Source organism: Acanthopagrus latus, chromosome 18 (genome assembly GCF_904848185.1).
Source record: "Acanthopagrus latus isolate v.2019 chromosome 18, fAcaLat1.1, whole genome shotgun sequence".
Classification (NCBI taxonomy): Eukaryota; Metazoa; Chordata; class Actinopteri; order Spariformes; family Sparidae; genus Acanthopagrus; species Acanthopagrus latus.
Window position 1 is genome coordinate 17805524 of NC_051056.1, and position 11908 is coordinate 17817431.

General features: G+C 41.9%; 2 protein-coding genes across 2 annotated transcripts; both read left to right on the top strand.

The window, feature by feature from the left end:
• Positions 1-446: 446 nt before the first annotated feature.
• si:ch211-153b23.7 lies at positions 447-7058 on the top strand. The gene is made up of 7 exons (XM_037078269.1): positions 447-776; positions 4102-4252; positions 4696-4839; positions 5040-5168; positions 5255-5497; positions 5776-5901; positions 6286-7058. The coding sequence occupies exons 1-7, from the start codon at positions 640-642 to the stop codon at positions 6511-6513; spliced, it is 1158 nt and encodes a 385-aa protein (XP_036934164.1). The 5' UTR covers positions 447-639; the 3' UTR covers positions 6514-7058.
• A 1843-nt stretch (positions 7059-8901) lies between these two features.
• Positions 8902-11908, top strand: zgc:174917 (uncharacterized protein LOC565650 homolog). The gene is made up of 7 exons (XM_037077322.1): positions 8902-9212; positions 9946-10129; positions 10598-10820; positions 10909-11000; positions 11133-11272; positions 11377-11481; positions 11572-11908. The coding sequence occupies exons 2-7, from the start codon at positions 10000-10002 to the stop codon at positions 11647-11649; spliced, it is 768 nt and encodes a 255-aa protein (XP_036933217.1). The 5' UTR covers positions 8902-9212; positions 9946-9999; the 3' UTR covers positions 11650-11908.

The following is an 11908-nucleotide window of genomic DNA, read 5'->3' on the forward strand; positions in this document are numbered from 1 at the left end:
GGGATATCCAGAATCCCGGCTGTAAAAACCTTCAGCTCTAATGTTTCAGCATTATGTAATGTTGTAATTTTGAACCTGGCTTTACCCAGTGGACAGAGTTCTGCTCTGGAAATTTGCGCAAAGTATCTACTTTCTAACCAGATAACATAATTTGCATGTTTAAACATAATACTTCACGTAATTTCTGATACAAAAAAAAACTGTAATTAATCAAAGTAATCAACTAGAGAAATTTCATAGTGTCATCTGCCTGGTCTCCTAAAATGCAGACACAAGTGTAAACACACACTGAGTGGAGTTTCCAGATTTTCCAGAAAATACGAATGAGTCAACTGAGTAAACATTTTGAGTACTGAACAATCAAGCCACGTAAAGTACAAGACATTTACACAAATCACCACAGAGGGACTGACCCTCTTTAACATAAAGCAGTTGTCAGTGTCACTTCCTATTCTCACAGCTTTGCATCATGTGGCTCCGGGTCTCGGCTACTTCCTCTTCTGCCATGTATCAAAACGACACTATTTACTTTCCGCCACATGCTGGTGGAGACTTATGAGAGAGAAACTGGGCCCCTTGTGTGTAGCAGCTTTTTAATTTCCTTCAACGCTTTATGAGGATTTGAAGATTGGATCTATCATGGATGGAGATGTGCCGTCTTTGTCGTCTTCTTCACCGCTCTCATCAGCAGCAGGAACGCAGAAAGACACCCCACCGAAGTGTGACAGCAGCCTCCCTCAGAGCCAGCAGGAGCACAAATCAACCCAAGAAATATGGTACGTCCGTGTACTGTATGTTCCACATTTCTACACACAATGGTGGACACAAAAACAGCAACACTGGACAGCTTCATTTGAAAAGCCACCAACTACAGCCTTGAAACAGCACCGCTCTGATTCAGTGTCAACAGCAGTTAAACATTAAACAGTAAATGATGAGATTTATTAGATTTTTGAAGGTTTCACTTAAACTACTGTCTGATTAAATTCTAGAAACAGTTTGAAACCCACAATGCGGATACATTCTACTTCTCATCGACATTTTTGTTTAGATTTAAATAAAGAATTTCAGTTCAGAGGAAGAATAAAAACTGACTGCGGAGTTTCCCATGAGGTCATGTGTACGTACGTAGGCCTCAGTTCATTGTTCCACAACATTCGTCATCCATCATGCTGTAAAAAAATATTGTGAAGTTTAATATTGTCAAGACACCAACCTGATATTGACTTTGGTCAGCTCTTTTAAACACAGCTGACTAATAGTCATGGTGCTTAGTGTGGGCACACTTGGTAAATGCCGTGACAACACTACCTACAGATGTGATTAGTCTGCCTTAAAAATAACCATGTTGAAAGTCCACACTTCTCCTCTGTGGGGGGATTAGACTGCAGCCATCGACCGGTTGCACCCAGACAAATCTAGAGTGATATTTGTCAGGGTTGCCACCAGCGAGAAGGAAAGATATTATCTCCCTCTTTATCATACACTATGACAGTGAATTAGCATACTGCTGCGGGAAGCAGTGGCATTTTGGTGTCCTTCCAAGGCGGCTTACGATTGAAAACTTTGTGAAACTGGGTCAGACAATGTGTATCGGCTGTCAGAGAAGTTGAAAGAGAAAAGGGCTCCGGATCAGTGAGAGATGGAGCATGGTGTGGTCCCAACAGGATGGCTGAATACACAGTGCTGACTTGCCAAGCCAGAGTATTGGACATGGGCATGTTAGCATTTTGTGCTCACACTGGCCACTAAAATTCTGCTTCTGCCTTCATCCTACACTTACAAAACTGTGTTATTTTTGTGTGGATGATTCACTCATTAGTGGCCTCAAACAGCCTTCACACACACTCTCCTGCCCTGCCGAGCCCAGAGGACTGACAGATGGTACAGAGTGTAAATTTAGACAAATATTTTGACTCTGGGTAAAGTTTCCTTTCATGTATTTACCAGTTTTTATATTATCTGATGAGGCCATGTGAGGCTCACACAAACTGCACTGTATCATTTGGAAATAGATTCACATTATGGAGATCATCCCTTATACCTATATCATCACCTTATATAATATCCAAAAATGCCTTAGGTTATATATATATATATATATATATATATATATATATATATATATATATATATATATATATATATATATATATATATAGCAGATTCTTGCTGACAGTTTGATTGAAAGACTGATACTACTCTCATAACTGTACATACAAAATGTGAGCCAGTTAGCTTAGCTTAGCTTCGAAACTAGAGCAAGGATAAACAATTAGCCTGGCACTGGCCAAAGGTAGCAAAATCCACCTACAGTACCAGCACTTGTGACTAATTACAAATATATTACTTATTTGTTTAAAAAAAAAAAAAAGAAAGAAAGAAAAAAAAAAAAATTAAGAAAAAGCCCCCTGCCAGGAAATAGTCCCACACATAATCCCCTATAAATCCACAACTGGGGGGATTTTTTATTTTTTATTTTTTTTTTGAGCCAGTTTGACTGCTGGCTGTTGCCGTACAAACAGGAGAGTGGAGTCAATCTTCACATTTAACTGCTGACTAAAAGACAATCACATAAGCATATTTCACCCCAAACTTCTTTAAGCTTGAGAGAGCAAAGTCTCATAATCCTTATTTTCATGTTTAATGATCTCACAAGTGACTTTATGTTGTGAAAACTGCTAAACATTAATGGTACAGATATTATTCTACATAAATGATGTGACGCTACAGCTGACAGCAGGTCAGTTTCGCTCAGCATAAAGACTGGAAACAGGGACAAACAACTAGTCTGGCTCTGGCCAAAGGTAGCAAAACTCACCTATGAGCACCTCATTGGGAACTAATTGACAAAACAAAGAAACAAAGACAGAAAACAGTCAGCCAGCAAAAACCCCAGTAACTCATTGATCCGGGCAGGAAATGGTCCCACACATAATCCCCTGTAAAGCCACAACTTGTTGGGGGATTTTTTTCTTTTTCTTTTTTTGGGGGGTGTTTGTGGAGTCAATCTTCCCATTTACCTCTTGGCAAAAAAAACCAAAAAAAAACTCACATAAGCATATTTCCCCCAAACTATTATTTAAGCTTGAGAGAGCAAAGTCTTGTATTCCTTATTTTCAAATTCATATAATCTCACAAGAGACTATGTGCTGTGAAAACTGCTAAACTGGATGGTACAAAGTTTTCTTCACACATCCGTGTCCTTTCAGCCAATTGTTTGTCATCTGGGCATCTGAGCATCTTCCCATTTGCAATGCCTCGACCTGACAGCACAACTCTATAAAAGTGTGCAGCGCTGGCTTTCACATAGCAGGACATAGCAGTGTAAGTGGATGAAAGCTGTATGTTTGTGGGGGAGTTTAGCCTTAAGGGGGATGAGAGGTGATCGCAGATTGTCAGCCTTTATAGTATTTAGCTCTCGAGGTTACAGCGGATCTACGCCGTGTTTGTGTGGAGAAGCCCCGGGGGCTACACGAGGAGCTGTGTGTTCTTCTCGCAGCAGATCCCTCCTGGGCTTTAGATCTCGGCAGCCTCCCTGTCACATATCCCTTTTAGACGAGACCTCACAGCAGAGCTGCTGGAAGGGAAGCTAGTCTGACTAATTAATCTTTGCAAATATTTTTCTCCAAGTTCTCCAATAGAAATCAACATTTTACAGGGATCATCACCCACATTGTTTCCAGAGGCTATCGATATGCAAACACATCTGATAGTAAACAGAGATTTTGATTGGCCAGGACTGCAGAAAGATGCACCGCTCTGAGTGTGTGTGTGTGTGTGTGTGTGTGTGTGTGTGTGTGTGTGTGTGTGTGTGTGTGTGTGTGTCTGCGTGTCTTGAGTGCATAATGTGACTGTGCATGCATGTGTGTGCGTGGGTGTGCATAATAGCTCCGATTCGATTCTCTGTAAGTGCACTCTGTGCGAGTGGGTGTTCAAAAGTACTCTGACGTTCTTTTGTGCGCATATGTGTTTGCTTATTAATGGAAATCCTCTGCTAATGTTCTTCATCGTGACTTTATTTATGGCACATATTCTCTGCCTAGCTGTGCATGTGTGATCGGTATCTTTGTGTGTGTGTGTGTGTGTGTTTGCGTGCAGGACGGAGGATGTGGGTCCCGTGGGTGACAGGCTGCTGTCCACGGAGGAGCAGGTCACCCTGATCACAGAGAGTATGACTGTCACCTCCACTGACCAGGAGAAACTGCTGCTGCTCAACAAGAACACTGAGCTGCGCAGGGTGAACAAAGAGGTACAGCATCACCTTTAACTGGTGCAGATCCTCCACAGGTCCACATTTGTATTGCTGATGTTGGCAATTACATTCGGCTCTCTCTCTGAAAACCAGAGGAGGAGTGTGGGCGTCGTGTGAAAACTGCTGCTAAGCTGTGAAGAATGATCATTAGGGTTACATTTTTCACAATTATACAACCTTTGCTTCTTGATTTTTAATTAGGGGCTGCTTCATAAAAAGAGATAGATGCAATGATTCTCTCAACTTCTCTAAACTGGGATGCATTTAGAGTGAGGAAGGAGAAGTCTCACCTTGCTGACCTAAATTCACTTCCTGATGCTCACTTTGTTTTGGAGACGGGGTTAGAACGACGCCTGCAGTAATGTCATGAGTCGATGGCCGCAGTAGAAGCCGCGGTTATGATAACGATGGTGACGGTGGGGGTGGGGGTGTTTTTACAGCTGATGAAGCTGAACGAGGACTGGGACCAGGTGTACCGCAGTGCCACGCTCAGCCTACAGCACAGGCTGGAGGCTTTGGAGCTGGAGAATGCCGCCATCAAACAGCTCAACAGCAGGCTGCTGCTCAAAGTCGAGCACCAGCAGGTAAACACACGGCCGCATTTCAAGTCTGCATATGGCACACAGTTCCCTGCACTGAGGGCCTAAGTGGGTGTAGTTACAGTTTCGTGGGGGGGGGGGGGTTTCCTAAACTGTGGGTTGTGGTGAGTCAGGTGTGGATGGTGGTAAATATTACAAGTGGTTTACATGTTTGAGGTTTACTGCTTTATGTTTGGGGGTTGCAGAGTGCGAAGGAGTACTACGAGCAGGCGTTGATGCAGGAGCTGAAGAAGAACCAGGAGCTGCAGGAATACATCAGACTGCTGGAGAGCAGGATGCACCACCCGGACAAAGACTGCACGCCTGCCAAACAGGTATCACACCTCTCAGTTTTCCATTGCTGTCAGGATTCTCTGATCTGCAGTATCACTCATCAGTTTGCCTTGTGTCTTTCCTAAAGGGCAGCTTCAGCGCTGTGATATGTGGTCCTGTCTCGTGCCCCTCCAGTAATCCCCCTGGTGCTCCCAACCTGTTGCCCGATCACGGGTACAACCCCTCACCCTCCTTTTTCCCAGCTCCTCCTGGCCCAGAGACAGGGCGGCGGGGAAAGAGCCAGAGCAGCAGTGCCCCACCTGGAGCTCTGGGAGACTCCCGACAAGAGGTGCACGATCTAAAAGAGCAGCTGGAGGCGCTGAGATGTCAGGTGGGCTGCTCTCTTCAGCACAGCATCAAAAACCTGCTCCCATTTCCGTACTGATTTGAGCAGAACTGATGTCAACTCACTGTTGCCAGGGGAAGATTCGCTTGCTGCTTTTAAACTTGAGTTAGATGGTGAACTGCACCACCAAGTGGTGGCTCTGTGCTGCTCCGCTCTGTGTTCACAGTGTTTTTTTTATTATTATTATTAAGGAGTATCTGCAGATCGCACAAGATATGGCTCTGATGTCGGCTCACTGCCATATTGATGTCTTGTGTCAGCAGACTCAGATTTATGAAGCAGAATATGAGACGGAGCACAACGACCACAAGAACACACTGCAGGAGAACCGGAGGCTGAGGAAGAAGAGGGAGGAGATGCGCCAACAGGTGGCACTACTGCAGGAGCAGGTAGTGTTTCAGTCGCCTGTGGACGTGCATACAGTCACACACACATACACACACACACACGATTCAACACAATAATTATGTGCTTAAGCAACTGAGACTTCAATCATTTTGTAGACTCAGTGCCTTGTTGGATTGGTGGAGAGTAAGTTAAATATGCATAAGTTAAACACACGGTAACAACTATATGATAAAATCAATATTGAAAAAAAGGTTTTGATGAGATATTTCACATCTCCACATCTGCCCTCAAGGGTTTAAATGAACCAGTTTTGATTAAATGTGGGGGTGAATCCACTTGGAGCTGCTCCCTGAACCTCCCATAGATGAGTCTCTCACCAGAATCTAGTGTTTTCTCTTCTCTGATTTTACCGTTTTGCTGTACAGCTCAAGGTTTACGAGGATGATTTCCGTCGGGAGCGATCCGACAAACAGATGCTGCAGCGGCTGCTGTTGAAGAAAACGCCTCAGAACAAGGACCCCGTGCTCGTCCACCGCTGCAATAACGAGCAGCAGCCACCCGGGGGCGACAAGAGGACACAAAGTGGAGAGAAGAGGAAACAGCACTACCCACTCTGCCCCAAGCACCCAAACAGGGACAAAGAGTCAGACTGAGAGCTCGAGAAAAACAAGAAAATCATCATTACAGACGCAGTAAATATGTTGTTTTTTTTTTTTTTGTTGTTTTTTTTTAATGTTTCCACCCGGTCATGCAACAGGTTTTACTCTGGTCACCATCACAGAGGCGCTCCAGTGAATCTAAACCACAAGTAAAATTTACCCTACGTGCAATTTTAGCACCTTGTCAAACTCACTATGAGCACTTTTATCCACATAACAGACAGAAATAGTGTGCAGGTGGAAATATCATGTGGACGAGTCTGGAGTCAAACATCTTGTTTGCTCTGTTATGGTTCAGCTTGTTCTGAATAAAGAACAGTTACAGTTATATTGTAGATTATAGTCTGCAGTGTTTTTACTGTATGTAACGTTACAGAGGCAATTTTGTACCTTTATATAATTTAATATATCTGATATATATTCTCTTTAGATGATCTTTTTAGTATGTCTCTTTCCCTAAAGTTTGTTCACTTTGTAAGAAAACTATAAATAGTCAAACTAATAAAATACATGATTATAACTGAGCTAATTGTCCTTGTGCTTCGTTGAGACTATCCACAGTTGTCTGCTTATTAATGCTGACTCTCTTTTTAATTATTTATTTTTCATGGGGTATATTACGTTAAGGTCTCTAAAAGAATGTCTTCTCATTAAGCCTTGGCTTATTAAACAGTTTACCGCACAGCAAAAGACAATAAAATGTGTTTGCAGAGACATAGAACGATCAGATAAGGAAGTTATTTGGTTGGGTGTCCGTCCTGTAATGATTCTCGTTTTTTCCGGGTCACTTCTCCGCATCTGAACTGAACCTACTGACACACATCAGGCGAGATGGGAGCAGTGGGTGAGCCGGGATTTTCCTGCTATTTTTATCAGAATCCTAGGACAGTTCCTCTTAGAGGCTGTAAATGAATAGCCTGTCTTTTGTATCAAAGTACGAGGCAAACTATAACAGGTGGTTTATGTTTTTTGTTGTTTTTGTCGTTTATGTCCTTGGTCATACAGTTTCAAGTGACAGTGATGTCATGTTTCAGCAGCTGGGTGACTAAAATCACCACCACAATATCACAAGTTCCCAGCTGCTGTGAAGGAAGTGAAGATGTGAACCTGACTTTTTTCTTGTGCAACCTCAAAACATCGGTTCTCTCACAAAGTTTTCAGGGAAGGAAGTATTTGTGTCTGTAGAACAAAATAAAAGCGCACAGAAATGAGTAACCAGAGACTATTATGAACTGTGTCAAAATGATTAGCTTTGAAAAGGGATCAGAAAGGGTTATATGGTTTGTTTGGTTTTTTTTTTTATAGTTGTTCTAGGAAGGGAAATGTACATTTGTTGGTAGAGCAGGTGAGGGTTTTTTTGTTGTTGTTTTTTTTAATTTTCACTCCAGATTTAGATATTTTTTTCATGGTCTTTATTTTCACTATTCATTATTTTTCGTTACGAGATATTGTGTTTGGACAACTGCTATGTTTTTCTAAGGCAGGGAGAGGATCCACAGATATTTATTTACTTTACTATTTATATATTTGTTTGTTTGTTTTATTATTTTTTTTATTGCAGAAACAAATATCTTGGATACCTTGAGTCTCTGTTCATCTTAAGACACATAAAACCTGTAAAAATCATATGACAATGGTAAAACATACAGTTCTCTTTTTCTTTATCTTCATTACAGCACATTTTTGTTGTGCTACTCTGTGAAGGTTGGTGAAAGCTATCCTTTACAAAGAAAACTGACTTTTTAAAAAAAACAAAAATAAAACTTAAACTCAAATAAAGTAATTTGCCAGTATAGATGCTGATAATCCGGAGGGCCTTTTTCTTTCTGTTTGAGTAAAATGCAACATTCAGTTCCCCATTTCATCCCCTTTCAGGTGACTAACGCTGTGTTCACTTTTGTTTTGACACAATTCACAGAGAACGACACAAACAAATCTTTTATGCATTTAAAATGGAATATAAGATAAAGACACGTAGTTACAATGATGTCCACAACAGCAAGAATAGGATTTTCCCCTCCCATTAATAATCCTCTTAGAGGCCCTGTTCACACACCCAGGCATAAATACTGAGAATCGCCGTTGCTTCACTCCCTGAGTTCCTGACAAGGAACAGAGACGCTGATTATGAGGTTGTGATGATCTGGAATGTTGAGTTACTGAGTAACAAGCTGCTGTGAAGTCATTTCAGATTGAAAGATGGCTCTAAAAATAGCCCTCAATATAAATCACTGTCTGTTTCCTGGTGGTAAAGCATGACGTTAGCCCTGAGATGTAACATAAGATTACCACGTAGCTCCTGAGAGGAAAAGGTTTCAGGTTGCTTTTGTAAATAGCTGTAAATTCCAGGGTCATACCTGGGCAAAGAAATGATGCTACCCACTCCACACCAATGAGCTATGGAGATGCAGGCGGGAACCATGTTAGCGGAGAGGAAACAAAGAAAGACGTTTCCAGAGAAATGAGAAGTTCCCAGTGTACATGTGGCGACCATCACTGAGTCATGGGTTGTCCTTTAATCAAGACGTAAAACCCCATAATTTAAGTTGACGGATTAGTCGAAAGATACAGACAAAGGGAGTGGAGTGAGAAGGTGCTCTGTGCAGTATATAATCTCTACCTGAGAACAGCTTGAGCAGTATCCAGGAGCCAGGACTCACAGAGAGAGGAGAGGAAGATTTAACAGCAGACAGGTATGGAGACAATATAATACTTACTGCAATAATTACTACACTTGTGAGCTTTCACAGGACTCAATACAAACAACTGATACCAACACTATTTATAAAGTGTCATTAGAGGTGACACTATCTGGACTCGATCAAAGTCTAAATACCGCTTGTCTTTTAAAGCTTTTTTTTTTTTTTTTACACATATTACTGTGTTGCTGTGTTTTTTTTTGTTTGTTTGTTTTTTAAATCAAGTAGGTTATGACTGGTAAATATATCTGTTTCTTCACTGTGGTTTTGAGGTTTTTGTTATAAATATGCAAGTTGAATGTTGATATTTCACATCTTCATGAAGGCTACAGGACAGCTCCCTGTCTTTGCTTTGTCCATTGTGTTGAATGAAACTCTCTTTTCCTGACCTGTTTTAGACCTGTTTTCCAGCAGATCTTATACCTTAACAAAGGAGACTCTTAACACGGACAATAGACTGCTTCACACAGGCAGTGAGGTGTTGTCACCAGGGTTATATTGGTCTCATAGAGCAGGTGGAACAAGGTGGTGCTCAGTGCGACTCACCTAAATGTGGTCAGATGTTTTCCCCATCGGGTCAGCGCATGCTCTCTCTCTCTCTCTCTCTCTCTCTCTCTCTCTCTCTCTTTTCATGTCTGCATAAACATCTAAAACTCAGCTAGATGGGAAACACAATCTTAGAGGGAATTTATTTCTGCCCCCTAACCTCCAACTCTGTTGCAAACAGACTCTACAGTGGTAAATTCTTGAAGCCGAAGGCCAGAGGAATCATTCAAGAGAGATGTCTACATCCACGGTTAAACTGCAGCACATCTACAACCAGCAGGGCTTCCTCTCAGCGCTGCCTGTGTTAAGTGACATCGAGCTGAGGGAGGCCAAGCATGCCTTTTCTGAGCTGGAGAGGGAATTTGGTAAGTGCCACTCAAGGAGTGAGGAGGATGAGGAGGGAAGGGGTGAACAGAGACACATATTAGACAGGCTAATGAGCATTAGTTGATAGATAATAAGGGCCTCATAAGAGTCCTTTAAGATGCTTTTAATAAGTGAATAACCGAAGATTCAGTGCGCAGTTAATGAATATAGCAGCTAATTTTTGTTCCTGTAATATTCTTTAAGGAGTTTTAGAAATGTATGGGATTCCTAGAGGATATTGGAAAAGGTTTTTTGATCTGGATAAAAAAAATAAAATAGAAATTTTTAAAAAGCATGACAAAGCATGTAAACATCTTAATCTAAATAAAGCCCAGTGCAAGTTTTAAGAATGACGCTAACAGTTACTCAATTAAGGTGTCTGTAACACTTTTAGAAACAATGCTGATAAACTTGTATGGTTTAATTTGAAATCCTTGTTAAAGGAACAAGTGTGTCCATCTTTTCAGGTGAGGAGTACACCCAGTACAGCCTCCACAACGTTCACCTTCAGTATCCGTGGGTGAGCGATCTGACAAAACACCCGCAAATCTTACAAGTGGTCAAAGCCATCCTGGGCCCCGACGTCATCCTGCTCGACTCCCGCTTCATCTGTAAATACCCAACACTCAAGCCTGATGGCAGCGGTGGAGAGAATGGACTTCCGTACGTGGCCTGGCATCAGGATATGAGGTAGATTTGCACTCTAAAGGTAAAAAAAAAATACCTTAAATGTTTGTTTTGTTTTGTCTGTGTCTAAGTGTAATTGTTTTGTTCTCAGGTACTGGGGTATTGATGGTGGCCCTGTTCTCTCCGTGTGGCTCGCTTTCGATGACTCACTGGAGGAGAACGGCGCCCTTCGGGTCATCCCAGGTACATCAGCTACTCAGGCCTTCAACCATTGTCCTGGCTGGACCTTAGCTCAATACAAGCAGATATCAAAAGCTTTTCCTCTTGAGTCCCCTTGAGTGTTTTTACATATATTGACTTTTCGTTGTCCTGCAGGTAGCCACTGTGCTGGCATGTTGCCCCATCACCAAGCCATCCGCCCGGGAAACATGCTGACGGTCAACCAGGAGATCCCGGAGGAGCTTGTGAAGGCTGATGAATCTGTGCTTTGCCCGCTGTTAGCCGGGCAGATGTCTGTGAGTTTATTTTCTCTTTTGCGAAACGTCACATGTTTTTGTTTAGAACTGGTATGAGTGCAAGAATGGGTGAGTGAATTAGTATTTTGTATTTGTTTTCACAGATTCATGACGGACTTCTTGTCCATGCCAGTGACGCCAACACATCCCAGAAGAGGCGCTGTGGCTTTGTGATCCGTTATGTACCCACCTGTGCATATCCCACAGAGGTGAGGCGAACAGGAATACTGATGTATCACTTTGTTTAATGCCAGTTATAATTTCACAGTATTAATCCTGATTCTTTCTGTTGCTGATAGGATCCTGATCGTCCTAGGAAGTTCCAAGCAGCAGAGTTGGCCTGTGGAACAGATCAGTTCAACAATTTCTCCAATTAAACCATTTGAGAACTTCCCTCATACTTACCAGTTACTTGCACACTTTACAGGGATATATCTCATCTTCAGACCATATATACACTCTTTGTTTATTCATAATATAAGTTTCTAGGATATACGTGTTTGTTGTCTTGTTTTTACTATAAAATATTGATATAGCTCACCTGTGAATCAGTGGTTGATTAATAAAATGTTGTTTTAATGTCCAAACTGTTTTGAGATTTTATTGTGTCATTTAGAGATCTAACTGGATTGTGTT